Source organism: Ictidomys tridecemlineatus, chromosome 12, assembly GCF_052094955.1.
Source record: "Ictidomys tridecemlineatus isolate mIctTri1 chromosome 12, mIctTri1.hap1, whole genome shotgun sequence".
NCBI lineage: Eukaryota > Metazoa > Chordata > Mammalia > Rodentia > Sciuridae > Ictidomys > Ictidomys tridecemlineatus.
In genome coordinates this window covers 19,385,137-19,407,891 of record NC_135488.1, presented here as the reverse complement: position 1 = coordinate 19,407,891, position 22,755 = coordinate 19,385,137, and the positions used below count along the sequence as shown (strand labels likewise).

Here is a 22,755-nt window from a genome sequence, read left to right as displayed (position 1 = left end):
CCACACCCCAGCTCCAAGAGCCCACCCCCTCTTAGGAGAAACTTCTCCTTCCCAGAGGGCTCTCCAGGCCCAGAGCCCTCAAGGGCCTCCCACTCTCAGCTCCTAGAGCCCGGCATCGCAGTGCTGCATGGGCTGCCAATGTAGGAACCACAAATTCCTCTTCTCTACTGCATCTCAAACTCCACATCACACTGTAAGCTCTCAACAAATATTTGTTGAATAGAATGAATTTGGTCATCAGACCAATTCCTAAGAACTTAGCTATCAGAAAAAGACATGACAGAAATGAGCCTGACTCAAGTCTGGACAAGGGTTTTGCCCTTCAGAATTCTTCATGGAAAGGTGACAAATAACTGGTGTTCAGATAACTCCAGGTCCCTGCATGAGACTTCTGCTGCAGGTCAAGATTCCAGCCAGAGCAGGTGCTAGGGGCTAGTGCCCCCCCACCCCCGACACTGGACCCCTCTGAATCTACTCTCAGGCAAGGACATACCCTGACAGCAGATTCTCCCCAGCCAAGAGAATGAAAGAAAAAAATCAGCAGGCTCGGGCCCTCAGGCCATACCTTCCCATGGACTATTTTGAGTTCTAGTTTTCCTTATTTTGCAGTACTGGGGATCAAATCCAGGGTCTTGCACATGATAGGAAAGCACTCTACCACGGAGCTATACCTCCAGTCCCCACTGTTTTGAAAATAAAGTTTTAGTACTAGGCACACAGCCATACCTGTAAAGTCAGTTACTCAGGAAGCTGAGGCAGGAGGTTCAAAGTAAGTCTGAACAACTTAGTGAGAACCTATCTCAAAATTTTTTTAAAAAGTGCAGGGTGCAGTGGCACATGCCTATAATCTCCGCAGCTCGGGGGACTAAGAAAGAAGCATCGCTAATTCAAAGGCAGCCTCAACAACAGGGAGGTGCTAAGCAACTCAGTGAGACCCTGTCTCTAAACAAAACACAAAGATGTGGCTCAGTGGTCAACTGTCCCTAAACTCAATCCCAAGTACCCAAAAAAAAAAAAAAAATTTAAAACAGAGCTGGGAATGTAGTTCAATGGTAAAGCACACATGGGTTCAATCCCCAGCAAGCAAAAACATAAAATTTTACAGCCACATCCATTCACACACTCTCTACTGTGGCTTTCAAACTAGGAAAACCAATGATCCTGTTTTGTCCTAGGCCACCGAGTTTCAGTGCCTGAAGTCCCGCCTCCCAGGCAAAAGTCGTTAGTTGGGAAAAGAAGGACGGCTGGTGGTCCCATTTGTACTACAAGTGCAGAGCTGTAGAGATTCTATTTCCACACAATCTTGAAAACTAGTCTGATAGACAAAAACTCGCCAGCTTCTGCCCTAAACCCATCCCATCACAGCTACCAACTGTTAAGTTACAAAAATACAAAAAGAAAACCAAATCTACTAAATGGATGAAACAAGGGAAAGTACATCTTCTATCATGAAGTCTTTGTACCCAAAGAATCAAGCAAGCTTTGGTCATTTGCAGATGACTTAGTAGCAACCCCTACTGGGATATCTACATCATTGCAGCTAAGCTGCAGTAAACAATAAAAATACCCCAACAGTAAGAAATACAAGCAATAGCTACCAGTGACTCCCTTCTTAACTCTAATTTTCTTTTAAGGCAATAAAAAAAAGGGGAGAGAGAAGCTTTGATTCACAGGAAACTACTCTGAAACAAACATGCTACGACTTGTCTATTCTAAAAGATGGTTGATACCTGCATTTTGTAATTGCAATCCCAATAAAAGACAAAATACTCCTGAGACCAAAGTGCAATAAACTCTAGCAATACAAAAAAAAGTAAAAACTAGAAGGGGCAAATGGGAATACAGAGAATTGCGTGTCTAAATGTCTTCCACATAGACTCGTAAACAATTCCTATCAGCTCAGAGGCAGACATACAGAAGCTCACTGAAAAATTAACCGAGGTGGAAGCCTGCCCCTCCTTGCTTGTGGGAGGGCTGTTGATTCCATGGAACTGAAGAGGAGTGTGCACATAATAAAAAATTAATTGCTAATCTTCTACCTCAGCCGCCTCTGCGAACAAGACAGTATTGTGTTGCTGCCTCGGAAGTTAAACGCTTCCTCTCCCGAGTACTGACTCTTGCTCGACCGTGCAGCCTCCTGCACAGAGGTACAAGCCCAGGCCCTGCCGGGAGGCCCTCACCTCCAAGTGAAGGCTGGTGGGCCAGCCCTGCCGTAGGCTGCCAGGCCCTCCCTGCCAAGGTGCTGCTGAGCCCGCAGGTCTTCGAGAGCTGCCATCAGCTGGTGGGCTTCCTGCCACAGTGAGCTGAGTTCTGCTCAGGCTAACTGAATGGGCGGCCCCCAGCAGGAGTCTGAACATGCCAGCTTTGGGCTGATCAGCCACAAAGACACAGGACCAGCTGCACAGCACCATGCAGCCAGCAGATGGATGGAGGTTACTGAGGGCAGAGCCCACCATGCTCCAAACCAGCCAAGCAACCCAGCAAGGGTGCAACAGAGTCACTTGGATGACCTTGGGCCAGTTGGTACCTTTCAGAACCTCTGGTTCCTCCCCTGTCAAGTAGAGGTATCAGAGCTGGCCCCGCCTAGTCCATCAAGCAAGTAGACACTAATTAGAAATGGGCTACACAACATTTCTTTAGAGCAACCACCACTGGGAACAGTGCTCATCTGCTGGCAAGTGAACACCACGTGAGTGTTCTGTAAAACACCTGCTTCCAGACCAGAGAAAATGCCTGGTCTCCAATCCCACCAACGTCAAACCTAGCAAAGACACAACAGATCTCGCTTGGTTTATCCCCAACCAAGTAAGCTCTCCTGCAGTTTCCTCCACTCATGTGCCTCAAGAGGAGCCCCCTCATTCTTGGCACTTAGAAAAGCTATTTCTCCTGCTATGTGGGACCATGCTGTGCTCATGACCACATCCCCAGGGCTGCCCAAAGCCTGGCAAGTGGCAGGAACCCAAACAAATGCTCAAAAAATAGGAAAATAAGTGAGGTTTCCAAAATCACAGCGCTACCAACAGAATCTGTGGTCACGAGGGAGCAGGAGAAGAAATAAGACAGTCAGCGTCAGAATCATGCAGAAGTACAAAAAGCCCGGAACAGCCCCACCTCGACTCTTCAGGCCTCACCACCACCGACTAACACACTGCTCTTGCCACCAAGCCCTCTGACTGCACTACCTGTCTTCCCATGGCCACAGGACTGCTGCATCTGTAGTGAGTCAAACAACCTAGGACATCCAAAACAGGGCCTTGCCAAGCAGCAAGGTCTCACTCTGAGAAGCCAGGGAAGGGCCTCTGTCCAAACATCATGCATGAGATTCCCTGGCCAGAACCTTCTATCAATCCCCATCACCTGCACTTGTCTGAACTCCCTGCACCACCCACAGTACCTTCCTGATGGATCCCTGCCTGCTTCCTGAGCTGCTTATACACCCCCACATGTACTGTGGTTACAACCATTTGGAACTACATAACATTTCCCAAACATACAAGTCTCTTAAGCCACTTACCCTGCCTGTAACGCCCACCTGGCATTCAAACATCACCCCTACTGGGAGGCACCAACTGATATTTGCTCAGAAACAAACCCTGACTTGCAGCTGCATCTCCAGCATCTAGGACAAGGCCTGCTGCATCCTGGATCTCAAGAAACACTCTATTATGGACAAAAGAAGGTCAAGCATCATGTGAGACATCACGATGCAATCCTGACCATCAATCTGAAGGCAAACCCCACTGTCCCCACAGACACCCACCCCCACCATACTAGCACCTGTGTGTGGGAACAGGATCCGCACAGGAGGACCTGGCAGGGAAGTGGAGAGCCTGAGGCAGACAGGATCCAGCCTGGTAATTCCACAGGCACTCTGGGGCTCCCTTGTGCCTGCAGGAACCCCTCCACCTCTGGTAGCAGTAGACAGTGGGAAGTGTTCACCAAGTCTCAGGTACATACATAAATGCAAGAGGTTGCCCCTCAAATTCACCCTAGAGCCCCAGAGGAGCTGGATGTCAGCATGCCAAGTTTCCCCAGGAGGTTAACAGACTCAGGTGCTAGATGGACACAGACACCATTCAGGGTCTCAGCTTAACCTCCAAAGTCACAGTTATAGCCCCCGCTTTGGCCCACTCACTCTACCTGGTCCACCCTGACCTTTGGCATCTCTCATTTTCAACAATGCAGGTAAATAGCAGGACAGGGAAGGAGATTCCTCTTCAGACTGAACATATGCACAAAGAAAGTCCATTCAAGGAGATATAGAGACTTTCTGAGGTGCTGGGTTCAGGAATGTCCCCAGGGCACCTTGCTGCCAGGGCTATTCTCACCCCAACAGGAGACAGTCACCAACAAACACAACAGCCACCACCTACCAATCACTCTGTAGATACCTGACGCATGCCACATGCTTAGATGCCATCTTCCTCCTACAGTCCAGAAACCAGAACCCAAGCCAGAGGCAGGTAAGTCAAGGCCTCTCCTCAGGCCCAAAGCACACTCCCACAACAAACCCTCCAAGTCTGCCCAGGGTATCTGCTCTCGCCAACCCCAGCTCCTTCACAGGCCTCCCATCACTTCTATTACTGAGCAAATAAATACCAGACACTCTGCTGTCCCCAAATAGCAGGACACATATATGCTTTCCAGAAGGCCCAAGAGCAACCAAGGTACTTTCAACATCCATGAGTACTTCCCCCTGGGTCCAGAGTGCAGGCCACAAATGCTGGGCCTTCTCCCAGGCTGTAAGATAGCCACTGTCCACGAGGCAGACACTGACTCACCCCGCCACAGAGGATTTCCCTCTTGCCCACTGTATGACATTCGCAGCAAGGCTGACAGTCACAGGCTCTCATGACCACCTGTCTGTCAGACCCTCTGGCTCCCTCCAGGCTCTTGCCCCTCTCTAACTCCAAGTAACAGAGTAACTGCTCCAATACCCCAGCCACCAGGAGAACAGAGAGACCATAGGATGCCAGTGCACACAGACTAAGGACAGATACACTGTGGTGTGTGCAAGTTGAAGACAAGAGACAGGTCTTCCCTCCACATTCCTCCCTGCAGCATCCCTCTGGGCCAGAGCACACCTGTACGGTATCAGCTTGATGGTACCCCAACACACTTCCCTCTCAACTAAGACTCCTCACAGAACACCTAAGAAGAGATCTGTGTCAAAACAGTATCCCCAAAGTTGGGAGACTCTACTCCCGAAAGAAAACAAAATCTGCACAATAATCAAAAAAGTTCTCAATCCATCTTCTAGATACACCACAGGCTGCAGGACCTCCCAGGACTTCCTGCTCCTGAGTCCTGGTCCTGCAGGATGGCCTCTTCAGCTGCAGCCCTGTCTCTCAACAGAAGACCCAAGCTAACCCACCACTCATCTGCACACATCCCAACATCATGCTGGGCAAGAGTCCAGACCTGAAGGCAACTGTGCCTTCCAGACCCGGTCCCACAGTGCTGAGGCTACAGGACTTACCCCACGAACCTGCCACATCACACACTGGCACTGAAAATGGTAATCAATGCACATACCATGAACCTGACCTCCACAGACTGTGAGTTAGGTGGCTTTTCAGGCACAGTCTTCCTTTAGACTAGAGCATCCTCTGCAAGGACAGGGAGCACAGGCAGCAAAAGTCAAGGCAGAAACAGCACAGAACACAACACAAGAGGTCTGCTACAGACCCCTGTGTTCTCAGGTCTTCTGGGACCACTGAATTAGCCCCTCTTTTCTTCTTCAACAGGAATTTGCACTTGTCCACAGCACCACATCCTTGTCCATGTGGGTGAAGTGCAATTTTGGTTCAGTTCTGTCTGGGTGCCATCTGAGTTATTATGACAAAGAGCCTGTCAGAACTACCCCACAAAGGCCCCAGAAGGGAGGGTAGGCTCAGTTCAATCTGGGTACCTCTGTCTCAGTGCCTCAGAAAGCATGCCTCTAGGGATGGGGTGCAGCCCAGTGATCAAGCACTTGCCTTGCATGCACAGGCCCCGGGTACTATCCATAGCATGGCCAGCAGAAAGTGGGGAGGAAGGGTCATGCCACATCTGTGCCTCTACAGATGCACCAGAAATCATCACAAGTGGCAATTTGAGAGTGCCACCCCAAGGACCCCCACATCCTGAGTCCATAATGCCAAGATGAATGCATGGCTACCTATACAGACATATATCCAGGCCCAAAAAAGAACTCAATGCAGATACAAGGAAGGGCAGTGCTATAGTTTGGATCTTAAATGTCCCCTGAAAGAGCTCTGTTAAGGGCATGGACCTCAGTGTGGCACTACATGCAGGGGTGTGGAACCTTTAGAGGCAGGGTCCATTAGGAGGTCCTTAGCGCACTGGGAGCATGCTCTTGAAGAGGACTGTAGGATCTTAGTCTCTTCCTTTTCCTCTCCTTTGCTTCTAGGCAATGACATAAGTGGTTTCACTCCATCACAGGCTCCCACCATGATGTGCTGCCTCGCCTCAGGCCCAAAACAACAGGGCCAATTATTGGAGACTGGAACCTATAAAACTATGAACCAAGATAAACCTTTTCTCTTGGTAGGTTGATTATCTCAGGTATTTGTTACAATGAGAGAAAGCTCACTAAAGCAAGTGATCTACACATAGACACATCCAGGCCATAAAAAGAACCCAACACAGTATGGCTTGACCTCCTCAGGAATGCAAAGTACTTTAAACCAGAGTCCAATGGCACTAGGAAGAATAAGACAGAGAACTCCACTATGGTCACTGACAACAAAGCCTTCAAAGCCTCTGTATATCTCAATGTTCCCGCTGGTCAGCATGATGGGAAGCAGAAGGTCTCAATGAGAGTAAAGCTTCACTCAGGCCATGCATGATGCTGACTCAGCGCCACTGACCTGACCCATGGACAGCACCCTATTCCACCCAAATCACTCCACACCTGCCCATGCTGTTTCCCACCATCCCTGTAGTTAGGTACCTCATTCACCTCATCCTCCTCCTTTTCATCCCTCAGGGATCCTCATCAGATAAGAGCTCCATGGCCTCAGCAGGCCCCACTGCCTGGCAAGAGCCTACACACAGAAGGCCTAGACTTCCTTCCTAAGATACCAGCAGCATTTCAGGCTGCAGAGCTTATGCAGAACAAGGCATTTTGCAGGTGTTCAAAATGTACATGGGAACTCGGGCTTCAGGGGCAGCTCAGAGCTCTGCACCCAGATCCAATGGAAACATCACAAAGGAAAATGTAGAGAACAAGAAAGACCACCAATGCCCTGCAACCTCTCAGACAGCCCTGTGCCTGCCATTTAAATAATCATTTCATTTCACAGCTGTTAGTACAAACCTACTCCCCGATATGTCTGAACAACAGACTCTTCTTGAAGGACAGCCTGCTCCACAGCACCAGCTTTCCACAGTGTACACAGTGGCCAGCCACCCTCCAACCCCTGCTACACCTCCCACCTGTCTCAGAAGGACCAGAACTTGATTCCCAGGCAGAACAATGCAGGGCTCAGGAGGCAGGGGACCTGGGCACCAGGTCTGGGAGGTTCAACAGCAAGGGAACATGTGCTCTGGCCAGGCAGGACAGCATGGGAAGCTGGGACAGGCAGGACAGCAAGAGCAGGACTTGTAGTTTCTGATGCAAGTGATGGCATGTTGTGAGGAAAGACACCATGGCTCAGGGCCCTGTGATCCAGGGTGACCCTCACAGCCTCAAGGCTTAAGGGGAAAGCCAGGCCTAAACACACCTGCCCAAGACACTGGCCCTCTAAAGGCCACATGTCATCTGGAAGCTACCTGGGCACAGCCTGTGCTCAGCTGGCTTCAACTTTCTGTCAACTGCAACCACCACCACCACCACCCCCCACACACAGCTTCTCTGAATGAACTGACCCTTTCTCATGCTGGGTTCCAAGGCTCTCCGTGTTTTCCTGGGGCAGAGAGAAGTCTTAGGACCCTGCAGCTGACAAGGAAGAGCCAACAAGTGGCAGGACCCAGCAGGCCTGCTGAGGCAAAACGAACCTGGACACCTGAAATGCCACTGTACCTCCAATACAATCCCCTGGGAATCATCACAGCCTCCAAGAGCTAAATCCTTTTACCATCTGGCTTTAGATTTTATTATCTCAATTTAAAAGGAGACACAGTAGAAGAGCCCTATCTTCAAAATGTGGAGGAAAGCCCCAGAAAGAGCTTAGGGCACCAGGAACAAAACAAGAAGTATAAAGCAATTCCAGGTCAGAAACTCGCCCTGCAGAGTGCACAACTGTCTGGGCCACAGGAGGCGTCTCTCCTGGAAAGCTTCTCTTCCATGTTCCACCCTGCCACCACATCTGTTCAGGGTGTAGTACAAGCAGAGGGGACAGCCCCATCCCAGCCTGCCCAACTTAACCTGAATAAAATAGCCATGGCCTGTCTTTCTCCTCTTGAAGCCATCAGCACATCAGGGTGGCCACCAATGTCACGAGAACAGGCACCCAAACTTCACAAGGGGCAAAGAAGCAGATGGGCTGCCTCCCTGGGGCTCCCCTTGCTCTGCTTCCCACTGGGAGATGAGGGTTCCAGCCTGTACCACGCCTAACATATGAACACCCCTCTCCCTCTCCCAACACCAGTGAATGCCTGCTGTATGCACACACCAAGGCTCAGAAGACAAGGCCTACCTTTCAATCCCAAACAGCTAAAAGGACAGCACTTAAAGAAAGCCAACCAAACAGAAAGCAGCAAGCAACCAGTTCTACCACAGGAGAACAGGCTGACCTTTAAGGTGCCTGAGCCTGTGAGGAGCTGTCGACTAGCTCAAGAGGCCCTCAGTTCTGGGGCTCCTGGGTGTGGGGATGAGCCCATTACAGACAAGGGGCCTGAAGGTCCCTCCCTCACTATTTTGTGGGCTTGACAGGAAAAGCTCACAGTTAAGGACTCTTAACTTTAAGAAGAGAGAGCCCAAAAGAAAAGCAGGGGAAAGGGCCACAAGCACCCAGGAGTCGAACGTTTCTTTCCTCTTTTTCTGATTCTGAGCCTCAAAGAAAACCAAGCCAAGACCAGTGACAAAGGGCCAAGACACCTGACAGCTCACCCACCTTCCCAAGCACCAACAGAGCTCCTTGCACTAATCAACCCAAAGCCCTGGTAATTATGTACCATGAACACACAAATCAGGGTAACGACAGCATCCCGGCGGGTCAATTAGCTCCTTCCTTAGAAGGAGACCACGCACTCCCCCTTGCTGTCCTTCTAATTGGTCTCGCACATCAGGGAAGCAGGTCCCCAAAACCTGACATCTGGCCAGGCTACAAATGTTTTGGGAAAATGTCCAGGTCAGCACTTGGAGGTTCTCCACTGACTCCTGGTGACGGGTCAGCAGTTTCAGGTGGTCACAGCTGCCAGGCTTCAGAGCTGACATAGACCTCCTGCTCTCCATCCCCCTACACCATCAACCTCCACACCCTCCTGGGTTCCCAGCAAGCCCCATGCACCTAACAGGTATGATGCCCACCAGCGGATCTGAAAAAAGGCCAGGCTCAGGCACAAAGGGACAGGGCCAGGAGCCAAACCACAGAGGTATCTTGGCCACAGGCAAATTGTTCTCTCTGTAAAGCAGAGACTTGACTACAAAGGGACCCGACGCTCGCTCCATGCCCTTTTTTTTTTTGAAAGAGAGAGAGAGAATTTTAATATTTTTTTTTAAAATTTTCGGCGGACACAACATCTTTGTTTGTATGTGGTGCTGAGGATTGAACCCAGGCTGCATGCATGCCAGGCGAGCACTCTACTGCTTGAGCCACATCCCCAGCCCTTTTTTTTTTTTTAAGAGAGAGAGAGAGAATTTTTTTTTAATATTTATTTTTTTTAGCTTTTCTGCAGACACAACATCTTTATTTGTATGTGGTGCTGAGGATCGAACCCAGCATCGCACACATGCCAGGCAAGCGCGCTACCACTTGAGCCACATCCCCAGCCCCACTCCATGCCTATTTAATAAGGCTCTTCTCTCAATAAGAATCGCTAAATCAATTTTTTAAAAAGCCAAGTCACTGAAGATGCCTGCTCATCTCACTTTGTTGTGACTTGCTCCGAATCTGCTAGAACCTTCCAAAGCACATTACCCCAATTAAGCAATGAGACTCACATATGATGATTGAAATGTACAGCAGTTTTGAAGGGCAATTTGGCACGAGCTATCAATTTCAAATGTGCATATGTTTTGAACTAAAAATTCTGCTTTTAAGAATTCATCCAACCAACACAGCGCTGCTGATTGGGGAAAAACTGGAAACAACCTTACTGTCTCCTCAACAGAGGACTGAAGGTAATAAGAGTCCATTCATACTATGGAATCCTGGGTAGCTCCTCACTGCAGGCACCAAAATACAAAAACTAGGTGAAAAACAGATGCACAACAAAACAGAAAAAGCCCCACCTAAAAAGAAGAAATGCACAAACAGCAAGCTGCACCTTCGCATGCTTCTAGAAAGACAGATGAGAAAGTTATCAGGCATTACCTGGAAAGATGGACAGGGAAACTGTCCCTTCTACTGTTGTGTGATTGGCATCCGTGAACATTAGAACACAATGTCCCAGGGCTAGGAAGCTGGCAAGGACAGCCACCCCAGGATGAGCTCCCCTGGTGGAGGTGACGGATGAAGACCACGCCATACTACTCATTTTAGCCACTCACATTTGCCACATGACTGTTTTTGATTTTAGGCAATCATGCAAAATTGCCTTTCTGCAGCCGACGCCTGGACTCCACATTGCCACTACTCATCCAATGCCACTTCCACAGCACTAGTGCCCTAAGCCCCAAAGACCCAGACAGACTGAGGAAGCCTGGCACTAAAAGCCGCCCAGGAGGTTCAGGCTGCCATGGCCTTCAACAAGCTAAGGGACAGACTCCTTCCCAAAACAAGGCTGACTCTAAACAGCAGCTCCATCTTCTCTCCAGTCCAGTCCAAGTAATCCCCAAAGGCTTTCCAACATACAAATCAGCTTCTTCAAGGCCTCTCTTATACCCATTTTAAAGCTGCAGCACCGCAAGTCCTGACTTGCACATGCCCATGCAGGCAGCACCTCCCTCACGCTAGAGTATTCCCAGCACCCTAAGACTCCCTGTGCTCTCAAGAGAAATCTGGACTGCTTCCGGTCACTACAGGTCAGCGTTGCCCTTTCTAACACTACAAGTAAATGCAGTCGTACAGTCCAAGCTGAAGTTCCTTCTATCAGCCAGAGGCTCACACATGCTTCTGCGCTCCTCACTGTTGGGTGGCCTTCCACTGTGTGGGCAGCCCATGGTACACTCTCCTCTCTCTTACCGACAGGCAGGACAAAGCTCCTAGGACATCCTTGTACAAGCCTTCGCGAAGTCATGCTTTCATTTCTTTTGGGTAAATATCTAAAAGTAAAATCACTGGGTCATGTTCTAATTGTAAAAATGCTGCCAAAACATTTCCAAAATGGTTGTACCATCTCCTAGTTCCAAAAGCAATGTTTACAAGGTCTGGTTGTTCCCCATCGCTACCGACAGCTGGGAGGGCCAGTGTTTCTATTTTTGGGCAGACTGTTGGGTACGTAGTGGTATTTCAACATGAGTAATTTGTATTCCCCTAATGACAAATGATGCTGAGCGTCTTCTCACTGTCCTTATTTACCATGCATATATCTTCTCATGTAAAGCATCTGTTCAAACTCTTTGGCCCTTTTTAATCTGGTCATCTTATAGATTCATAAGTATTATTTGTATGTTCTGGATACAAGTCTTCTGTTGGGTACACGTATTACAAATATTTTCTCCTAGTCCATGATCTGCTTTTTTTACTTTCTTGTGTGTTTTGAGAGGTTTTTAAATTTTAATGAAGTCTAATTTATCGAATTTTTTCATGTATAATTCATGCTCTGTATGTCCTAAGAACTCTTTGCCAAACACAGAAGTTCTAGCTTTAATGCATAGGTATGTGGCCCACTTTGAGTTAAATCCTGTGTTCAGTGTGAGGTGAGTGTTCAGGCTCACACCACAGACACACTATTGTTCTACAACCATTTGTTGAAAAGATTATTGTTCTCCCACAAAATTTTTTTTTTTTTTGAACCAGGGATGGAACCCATGGGCACCTAACCACTAAGCCACACCCCCAGTCCTTTTTTGTATTTTATTTAGAGACTGGTCTCACTGAGTTGCTTACGGCCTCACTAAGTTGCTGAAGCTGGCTTTGAACACACAATCCTCCTGCCTCAGCCTCCTCAGTCACTGTGATTACAGGTGTGCACCAGAGCCTGGCACCTCCCACTAAATTTTTTTTACAATTTCCACAAAAATCTACTGATACTGCATTCTAGAATTATTTCTGAATTTTCCACTCTGTTCCACTGAGTTACCAATACGATACTCTTTTAACACACTACATTTATAGCTAGCCTTGAAATTGGCCAATATAAGCCCTCTACCTTTTTTTGAAATTGTTACAGCTAGTCTAGGTCCTGAATGTTTTGATATGAATTTTAGAAATCAGTTTATTGAGACTGTGCTGAATACAAGGATTAATTCAAGAGAACTTCCATCTTAACAATATTGGCTCTTCTAATACAAACATGATCACTCCATGATGCTGTGGAACATATTTGGTCTTTCTCACTGTCTCCTGACTTAAGTTCCTAAAACCCTTGAAATCTCCAGAGGGATAATGGTCTTTTGTATGCTAATGAGACAGCTGGCCACGGGCTGCCCTAGGAAACTTCAGGATGAGGCACTTCACCAGAAAGAGCAAGGCAGGGGCTGGGGATGTGGCTCAAGTGGTAGTGCACTCGCCTGGCATGCGTGCGGCCCGGGTTCGATCCTCAGCACCACATACAAACAAAGATGTTGTGTCCGCCGAAAACTAAAAAATAAATATTAAAAAATTCTCTCTCTCTCTCTCTCTCTCTCTCTCTCTCTCTCCTCTCTCACTCTCTCTTAAAAAAAAAAGAAAAAGATAGAGCAAGGCAGGATGTCAAGCTGGCACTCACCCTCCACAAAGGAGAGAGCAGCAGGAGGTAGCTGGCCACAATGGTCAATGATGCCATCGATTATGCCTACAGAGGAAGGCCCCCCAAAAACCACAGAGCTTCCAGACAGCTGCACAACTGAAGGTTCCTTAGCCTTTTACCTGGGGGAATCTGACACTAACTCCAAGTAGACAGTGTCTGAACTGAACTGCAGCCACTCACTGGTGTCCATGGAGGACAGCTTGCTGTGTGGAAAACCACAGCTGGTATCGGAGTGCTGTGCTGAGAGCACAGGGAGTTTATTTTTTCCTCTTATGGTTTCTCTCCATTTCCCTATATTATTAGGTCATCTTTAATTACTGTCAGCTGCATCTTATGGGTTCCAGAGTGCAGATCTTAAACATTTTGTTAAATTTATCCCTAAGTATTTTACATGTAGATTGTTTGTTTTGCAGTGCTGAGGATGGAACCCTGGGCCTTCTACATGCTAGGCAAGTGCTCTACCACTGAGCTACAACCGCAGTGCCCCCCTCTACCCCTCACTCTTTTTTTTAAATACAGGGTCTTGCTACATTGCCTAGGCTGGCCTCAAAACTGTGATCCTCTTGCCTCAGCCTCTGGAGTAGCTGAGATTATAGGCATGCACCACTGGGTTCTGATGTTATTGTAAACAGTACAACACAAACAGTATTTCTAATGGTTTGCTGCTAGTACACAGAAATATAATCTATTTTTGTATATTGTTCCTGCATTCTATGACCCTCTTAACCTCTCTAATTGGTCCAGGTACTTTTTTGAGGGGCAGGAGTAATACAGGAGATTGAACCCAGGGGTGCTTTTACCTCTGAGCTGAACCTCCAGAGTTTTTGTTTGTATGTTTGTTTGTTTGAGAAATGGTCTCACTAAATTGCTGAGAATGGCCTTGAACTTGCAACCCTCCTGCCTCAGCCTCCCTCTGCCTGGCCCTAGATACTTTTTTATTCACTCCTCAAGACTTCTGACATAAATAATTATGTTGTCTCCAAATGGAGACAGTTTCATTTGTTCTATCCAGCTTGTCTAACCTTTTCTTTCTCTTACCTGATTGCACAGCGAGGACATTCAGTACAATGACAGCTCTGCCTCGTCCCCATGTCAGGGCAGTGGTCAGTCTATCAATATTATATTCATTATTGTTTTTCACAAATGGCTTTTATCTGCTTATGGAATTTCCCTTCTTTTCCTAGCTGGCTGAGAGTTTCAATCATAATTGTTAAATTTTCACAAATACTTCTCTTCATCTTGAAATGTGTCAATAGGATTTTTCTATTAAAATAATTTATTAATTAATCTTATTCAAATCATTTTCTAAAAAGTAGCACCCTTGGGTTCCTAGGATGGACTCCACTCTATCTTTCCTACCAGCCCGTCTCTACGATTCCATCAGGGCCCCAGGCAGTCCTTCCTGGTCACCACCGCCTCCAACTGTGCACTTTCCATACTTCAAGTCATTCCCTAGACAGACAGAGCTCTTGAAAGACCAAGTTCATCATGTCGCCACCCCACACTGTGCTGAATCCTTCAGTAAACTCTCAAAGCCCCTCAGGATGAGGATATCATGCTTACATGCTTCCTAGCACCAATGCTCTCCATCCCTGCTGGGTCACAGGTCCCTGTCACCCCATGCCACAGCATCACACACACATTGCCATTTCCTCCCTCCCTGGGACTCTCAGGAAGCCTAATCTGCACCTAGCCCATGTGATCCTGTGCACTGGATACATCCTCATATGACAGACACAGTACCTCAGCCCAAAGTGTCTTCCTCATGGTTTGTGCCAAAAGACCCACCCCAGCCAACTCATCCAACTCACCCAACCATCTCTCCTAATATCTCTGGGCTTTATTTATCTTACTTTATTTCATTTTATTATATTTTTGTAGTTGTAGATAGACAGCATGCCTTTATTTATTTTTACGTGGTGCTAAGGATTGACAACCCCAGTGCCTCACACATGCAAGGCAAGCACTGTCACTGAGCTACAGCCCCAGTCCCAGCCCTGGCCTTCTCAGACATAAAAAGTCCCAAACTGGGAAGGTGATCACTGTCACATTATAGAGAACTTGATGTTAAGCCAGAGTCTAAAGCCACACATCCCCTGACAATCTCAGGAAAGCCAGACCTCAGTTCTTAGAAGAGCACCCACACTGATAGTACCTGCTTTCAGCACCAGAAGCACACAGACCCCAGAGGGCTCAAGACCCCTAGAGAGACTCATCAAGGACATGGCAGGCACTTGACAGGGGAGAGCTGCTGCCTGCCCCCTCAACCCACCCCAGAAATGGCAGAAACTGGGACAAAAGAATCCTTGCACCCTGGTCAGTCAGACCCCTGGTATTAATGAAAAAGTCTGTATAGGAGGGCAAATGGCCCAAGGACAGGCTGCAAAGGGTACCCACAAGGCTCGGAGAGGAAAGTCAGATCACCAAGGGGGTAGTGCCACCTAGTGGTGGCTGGAACCCATAGAGCCAGCGACAAACACGCCCCAAAATCATGGCAGAGCCTCAGCCTAAATGTCAGAGACCAAAACCCACTCCCACACAGTCTTCCTCAGTGACAGCTGGCTGACCGTCTCAGGTCCCTGGATGGATTTCAAGTGGTGGGTCCCTAAACTGGTACTGAGTCGTGTGTCTTTGCACAAATGTGTAAACATGCAAATATGCAACTGCTCCTGCAAAGACCCCAAGTCAGAGCACTGGGCTTCAACTGTTCCCTGCTCCCCTGGTGCCCATTCCCGACACCAGCTTCAATCTCAGGAAGTACAAAGCTCTGCCGAATCACCCACCCTACAAAGAAAGCCCTAATTACTGCCCAAAACCTGCTTCCCCAGAAAAGAAAAAAAGCCAAAATCCTCATCATGGCAGTTCTCAAGGTCACCCCAATATTAAGTCCAGCCTTTGGGGATGCTGACCTACTAGGTCTGAGCTTAGCCCAGGAATCTACTTTCTCCAAACTCCAGATGATTTTTTTTTTTTAACACAGGGTCTCACTATGCTGCCCAGGCTGGCCTCAAACTCAGGGGTTCAAGAGATCCTGCTGCCTTAGCCTCTCGAGTAATAGACTACAGGTATTCATCACCACATCCAATTTAAGTGGAGAAATTATTCTCTTCTTTTTTGGTGCTGAGGATCAATCCCAACACCTCATGCATGCTAACGGCACCTTTCTGACACTGAATTGCACCCCAGGGCCCAAGCTCTAGGTGACTCTGATGAAGGGCCTCATCTAATGCAGCTGATCTGTATGCCAGACCTACAGGACAAGCATAACCATGGCCCTCAAATCACCTGAGCTCAAAGCCTGCCCCAAGAAGGTGGGTGCTCAGACAGCTGGGTGGCAGTGGGGGGGTGGGGGGGGCAGGAATGTAAGCAAGTAGCACAGAGGCTTCCAAGATACCAGGCCCCCACAACAGCCCAAAGAGAACCAGGCACAACACATGAAGCAGGAGAAAGACCTGCCCTTCACAGATGTCCCCCAGCAAGGGAACCTCAGGAGCCCAAGGGTCCACCACAGTAAGGATGGCACCCCTCTGCCTTCCAAAAGGACAGTAACACCTTGAGGCATGTCCTAGGGATGCGATTTGGCTCTACTTCACAAGCACTGAGCGGGAGAAATACTGTGCTCATTTTCAGCCATGATAAGAGGGGCCTAGAGTGGTGTGGCCCCTGGTAAGGGTCTCACTAGCTAAGGGGCAAAGGTCAGATCCACTTGCCCTAGATGGGGACACACAGTGCCCGCAGTGCCCACTCCTTCTTCCTGCCCAGCCCCAGGATGGCAACAGGCACCACCGCCAGGGACTTGGGACAATAGGAAGAACAACACACATAGCATGTGGCCTCCCAAGAACCAGCCCGCCCTCATGCCAGCCACAAAACAGGGTCCCCAGACAGAAGGGATGGGTCCAAATGGTTCAAGGAGCAGCTGGACATTCCAACCTGGACAGAGAAGTTGGTGCCATTCTGGTCAGAATGGCAGCCAGACACATCAGTTCTACGTATCTGACTGATGCTAGAAGCTGCTGGCAGACCTCTCCAACAGAGCCAATCAGGCACAAGGGGCTTCTTATCTCCCTTACAAGAAATGTAAGAAATGGAGATGTGTCGGGTGATCAGAGAAGCTCCAAGACCCATTTGGATACCTAGCAAGTTCAGAGAACAGGAGGAAACAAACAGCATCAGCCCTGCTGGGCCAGCTCTCCATGAGCCCAGATTCTGTAGGTGGAGTTCAAGAGGAAACAGCAGCCTGGTCTGTCCTCTGTGACTTCTCAAGACAAAAAGAAAATCAAGAGGCATTGTCAAGGAACAGAACTGAAGCCAACATTGCCAATCAGAAGGTGGCAGATTCCAGAGCCAGCAGTCGATGTATAATTATAGCAAAGGACAGCTCAATAAGTCTCAGTCCTCACTTTCCCAGAGCAGCAGGAAAGACACCAGGAAACTGCAAGTTTTACAATCCCCTGAGCAAATAAAACAAACGGCTCCTTAAACTTCACAGGCCTGTGTTCTGGGGTCCAATGACTCATTCAAAAGGATCAATCCACACTCTCCCTGAGACTTAGAACACATCGGGAACTGAGAAGGGGGAGCTGGACCAAGGCTGGGAGGCAATCAATCTGCAGAGGGCCACAGCAGCTAACAGGCAGAGGACCACAAAGCCAGTGCTGTATCAGATGAGCAGTGGTACCCAGAAAGACGGGACAGAAGACAGATGGGACTGGTAACAGGAACAGCTCTGCCCTTTGTATGTGTCAGAACATGATGGCCAGCAACTCCAACATGCAGCCCATTCTGAATCCCTCCACCCACCCACTGGCAATGAGCTTGGCACAGACAAGTTACAGAGGCTGCTCCAGGGGCCCGAGTAGGACAACATCCACTATCATGGCTTAACCCTAAATCCAGTTCATCCCCAACCTCTCAGGTTACAATCACACAAAAGAAATTATTTCTCCCAAAGCAATTACTTCCTGGGCATGTACAGAGTCCTCTAACAAAGTCTGACAATGCAAGGCAATCGGACAGTTGCCCCTGCTCTGCTCAAGGACATCTGGTTTTCAATGAAGGCATTACTGAGACTTAGACAAGAAGAGTCCATCAGTTCCCTTTCCCTACCACTGTGAAATGCCTCACTAAACACAGGCAGGGTGAGTCCAAAGCTCCTACCCCTATTTGGAAAGGACTCTGAACAAAGAGGCAGGGCTGCCTTGTCAATACAGAAGCCAACTACCCAGAGAGGTAGGGATGGGGGACAGCGCCCACCTACCTGAGGTCTAAGCCCATGGTGTGGTCCAGATTCTCCCAGCTTTGCAGCTTCGCCAGCAGCCTCTGAAAAACAGTATAGGCAGGTCTCCTATCACCATGTGTCAGACAACTGGCACAAAAACACTATGACACAGACACTAAGCCCCCAATCTTAGGGAAGGATCTGCCCCTTATCTCTGAGCTCAGATGTGTGGCTGCTCCAAGGATGCACCAAAGCAATCAGGCTATTATTCCCAGCTGTTGAAGCTATGCGGCATACAGCTCATTCCTTCCTGGACCTGTATATCCAAGTGTGAATCCAGCAAGCTACAAGGAACATGAGGGTGCAAAGGTTTTGCAGTCTCTTGTGCCCAGGGTGCAGATCTGGGCAGCTGAACCCTAAGGACTCACCTCTCCCCTCTCCCAAGTACCTCTCAGGATGCCAAGCCCCAGACAGATGGACTCAGTCTAACAGACAAATTTTCCCCAATCCTATGGCAGACTAGGACCAGCAAGCCCCAAGAGTATGGGCCTGTTCAATGCTGGCCCAAAGCCCAGAAAGTTGCCCTTCTGGAATTGAAGCAATTGAAGGAAGAACCACTTGGATTTGACCTCCTGTCACCTCCTCCCATAACCAGCTGAGTGCTACTACAAACCATTCATTCGAGTATTTCCAGATCTCCTCTATGTACCAAGCACATGCTTGGTTATTAACTTTCCTACAGCCAGTGCTGGTCAAGTTACTATGCACCAGGCCCTGCTCTGAACACTTGACATGAGGCAGACACTGTCACTATTCCTCACTCTGCAGATGAAGAGACAAACAGGTTAAGGAACTGGCCCAGAGTCAAAGAGCCAGCAAGCATCCACAGCAGGACTTCAAACTACAAGCAATGTAATTCTAAACCCCGAAATCTTAAAACAATTTCAAAAATAACTATGTCCGGGGAAAAAAGAGAAGAGCAATTGGCTGACAGTTGTCTTTCCAATACACTCCTACAGAAGCTACCTCTGAGGAGGAGCTGCCCTGGAAGGCCCCACTGATGGCAAACAGCCGCAGCAGCTGCTCAGAGGGCTCCGTGGCCCCAAATGGCTCTGAGCTGTCTTGAAGCTCCAAAAAAGGACAAAGAGTGCTCCCCAGGTCAGGAAGTAGCCAGTGTAATTCAGGGCGGCCAAAGATGGTTAAGATGGTTGGAACAGTGGCGTGGAGCATATCAGACAAACCAGGGTAGAACAGCAACAGAGTGACTCAGGAGAAGCAGTAAAAAGGACAAAAACTCCAGGCAGGAGCCAGGAATCCTTAGCTCTGGTCCAAACTCACTGGACACTGACCCTCCATTTCCTCCTCCAACCACAAGGTGACTTTCCAATACTGTACAGCAATGGCATTTTCCCACACAGCGTCACTGGTAAGTTACAATGACAGATCAGAAGAAAACACCCAGCATGACTCTCCATCACGTCCTCACATGTAGGCACCGTGTGCCATTTCCTTGCTGGCACACCCTCTGTGCCAGTCCTCTATAGCCTTGAGTTAAACTGCATAAACTCAGTGGCTTCAACATAGTTTCCTACAATACTTAAGCCTAAAATCCCACTTAGTTCTCACTGAGCTAAAATTCATGTGTGGGCCAGCTGCATTCCTTCTAGGGGCTCCCAAGAGAATCCATCTATTGTCTTTTCCAGCTTCTAGGGCTGCCCACACCTGTTGCCTTTACCCTCACAGCTGGCAATGGCAGGCAGGTCTTCCTCTCCTACTTCCTTAGACCATGCAGCCCACCTGACAACCAGGATCCTCCCCCACTGCAGGCCAGCTGATTAGCAGATTCAACCTTGTCACATGCATTCATAGGTTCTGGAATTAGGACATTGGACCCCTTGAGGGCCATTGTTCTTCCTACCACACTGCCATGACAATAAGTACATTACAGGTAACCAGCTACTGCACAAGATGGAAATGGCCAGAGTCCTCTGGAGAGGGCTAAGGACAGTCCCATAGGCATGGCTTGCCCACTTGAACCCTTACCTCCTTCTCCAGTTCTAAGTCAACCAGAGTTTCCTGCATCTTCTCCTGGCGGCCCAGCCTCCTCTGAAGTCCCTCCAGCTCCTCTGTGAGCAGCCCGTTGGTCTCCCTCATCTCCCTGCAAGGCCAGAAACTGTCACTCCCACAGCCACATATACAGGGGACAAACCCACCCCATGAACCCCAGTCGCATCTGGAAGCAGCTGGGCCTCATCCCAGCTCCTCACCGCAGGTGTGCATTGTCTTCCCGCAGCCGCTTTAGCTCCCGCTCCATCCTGGGAAGCCGCAGCAGCTCAGACTTCATGCTCCGCACCACGGCAGCATCCTGCTCCTGCAGACACAGTTTCTGCTCCAGGTCCTGACAGAGGCAGACAGAGAGGAAGAAAGGAAAGAAGAGTGAGCAGCCAGGGGACACCTAGGAAACGCAAGTCTCAGCTAAGTGAGAAGCCAGTCTGAAAAGGCACATGTGGTGGCTTCCGCCTGCAGGACACTCTGGAGAGAAGAGAAGGATGGGGCAGTGAGATAGCAGTGGTCCTCAGGGGGAGGAGGAAAAGCAAGTGGTGCTCGGAGGGCTGCAAGACACTACAATGGGGGACACATGTCAGGGTGCATCTGTTCAGAATGTGGCCCCCAAGGGTGAACTCCAGTGTAGCCTGTGGAGTAGGTGATGAGGAGTCAATGCGGCTTAGTCAACTGTGGTAATGATCCACTTTGAAGCGGGTGCTAACTGCGGGGAGATGATGGTGGGAGACAAGGGGTCTGGAAATCCTCTTATATTCTCTTCCATTTGGCTGTGAACCTAAAACTTTTCTAAAAAATAAAGTCTACTCATAGGAACCACAAAGTTCCTCTGCTAAGTTATAACAGTACCAGAACCTCGGCAATCTCCCTGGATTAGGCCCCAACCCCAGATCCCTCCTGAGATTGCACCTGATGTGATTCTGGCTGTGTCCTCTTCAGCCACCTCTAGCCCTGCCCATTTGTGCCAGCATCCATCCACACCACATAAATGCATCCATCCATCTGGTTCCTCCCAGACTTATTTATCCAGAAGGAACCACTGGCACACCTGGACCAAAGACACTCAGCAAGGACATAACATTCTCATTACATGAAGTCACTTCTGCACCAGCAGCACTCCTGCAGCAACTGAGTCCATTTCAACTGCAAGAACAGACTTCTTTGCAACGTCTGTCACCTTAGGACTCAACAGAAGCACACTGGCATTTAGTGACAATCACCAAACAGGCTGAGTACAAACAATATCCAAATTGGTCTATCAATAAGTGCCACTAAAGCCAAGCACAGCGGTGCATGCCTATAATCCCAGCCGCTCACGAGGCTAAGGCAGGATGACTGCAAGTTCAAAGCCAGCCTCAGCAATTTAGTGAGGTGCTAAGCAACTCAGTAAGACCCTGTCTCTAAATAAAATACAAAATAGGGCAGGAGATGTGGCTCAGTGGTCAAGTGCCTGAGTTCAATCCCTCCTACACCGACAAAAAAAATAATAATAAGTGTCACAGAGTCCAGCTCTGTAAGGGGCTAAGTCAAGAGGCAGAGGCAGAGTGACACAGAATACAAATCAGGCAAGCAAAGACTGAGAGGTGGGCTAAGGGTCATAGAGGGAAGGACAAGGTTCAGGAGAAGCTAACCAAGAAGGTGAGTTGTGGGGGGCAAGTGGGGGTGCCAAGCAGGCTGGCAGCCAAGGAGAGCAGGAGCAAAGCGCACAACCTGCCCAAGCAGGCACAGTGGAAAGCTGTAGGGAGCCATGGCCACGGGTCTCCTGAAGGGCCTGGTTGTTACTCCAAAGGCAACAAGAGGCCATGGAAGGGATCTCAAGGCATCATCTTTCTGGCAACACCCTCCACAGTGAAACATGTGGCCTGAGCTCCCATCAGATGGACCTGGCTTGGGAACCCATTTCAGTGACTCTCCAGTATGTGACTATGGGCAGGGTTTCAACTTTTGTAGGTCTACTTTGTACCATCTCCAATGTCACTTTTTCCTTGTGTTTCTAGTGGGCCTTTCTTCACTAGGACACAAGCTTCCTGGGAGCAGAAATGGTTATTTCAGGGCTGGGGATGTGGCTCAAGAGGTAGCGCGCTCGCCTGGTATGCGTGCGACCCGGGTTCGATCCTCAGCACCACATACAAACAAAGAAATGGTTATTTCACTCACCTTGGCCTCCTGGCAGCCAGCACAGTACCTAGAAGATAGGACAGTGGCTAACATCCACTGAGGGCATCTTCAGCTCAGAAAGGCCTGCAAATAGTGGGTGGCAGAAGGGCTAAGACCACCCCTGAGATGCCTGCAGGACACACACAAGGTTGACACAGAGCAACCCACCTTAATCTTCTGTTCTTGGTCTGTTCTTGCTTCTTGGCTAGCCTAAAGTTCCTGAATTTTCTGATTAACTTCCTGACATTTCCTGTTCAGAGAAGAGTGCATGACATGAAGGAACACCTTAAGAATACTCTCAGCCTAAGCTCCTGGCA

At 48.9% G+C, this 22,755-nt stretch overlaps 1 protein-coding gene across 2 annotated transcripts in view; it reads right to left on the bottom strand.

Moving 5' to 3' along the window:
- Positions 1–22,675, bottom strand: part of LOC144369095 (mitotic spindle assembly checkpoint protein MAD1-like) — a 270,352-nt gene extending 247,677 nt beyond the window's left edge. For both annotated transcript variants that reach the window (XM_078028153.1, XM_078028154.1), the window contains exons 1-4: positions 22,607–22,675; positions 20,488–20,618; positions 20,264–20,378; positions 18,260–18,321 (exon numbers count right to left, since the gene is read on the bottom strand). In XM_078028153.1, the coding sequence (XP_077884279.1) occupies positions 18,260–18,321; positions 20,264–20,378; positions 20,488–20,564 (254 nt within the window). In that variant the 5' untranslated portion in view covers positions 20,565–20,618; positions 22,607–22,675. The remainder of the gene's footprint in view (positions 1–18,259; positions 18,322–20,263; positions 20,379–20,487; positions 20,619–22,606) is intronic.
- Between the last annotated feature and the right edge of the window lie 80 nt (positions 22,676–22,755).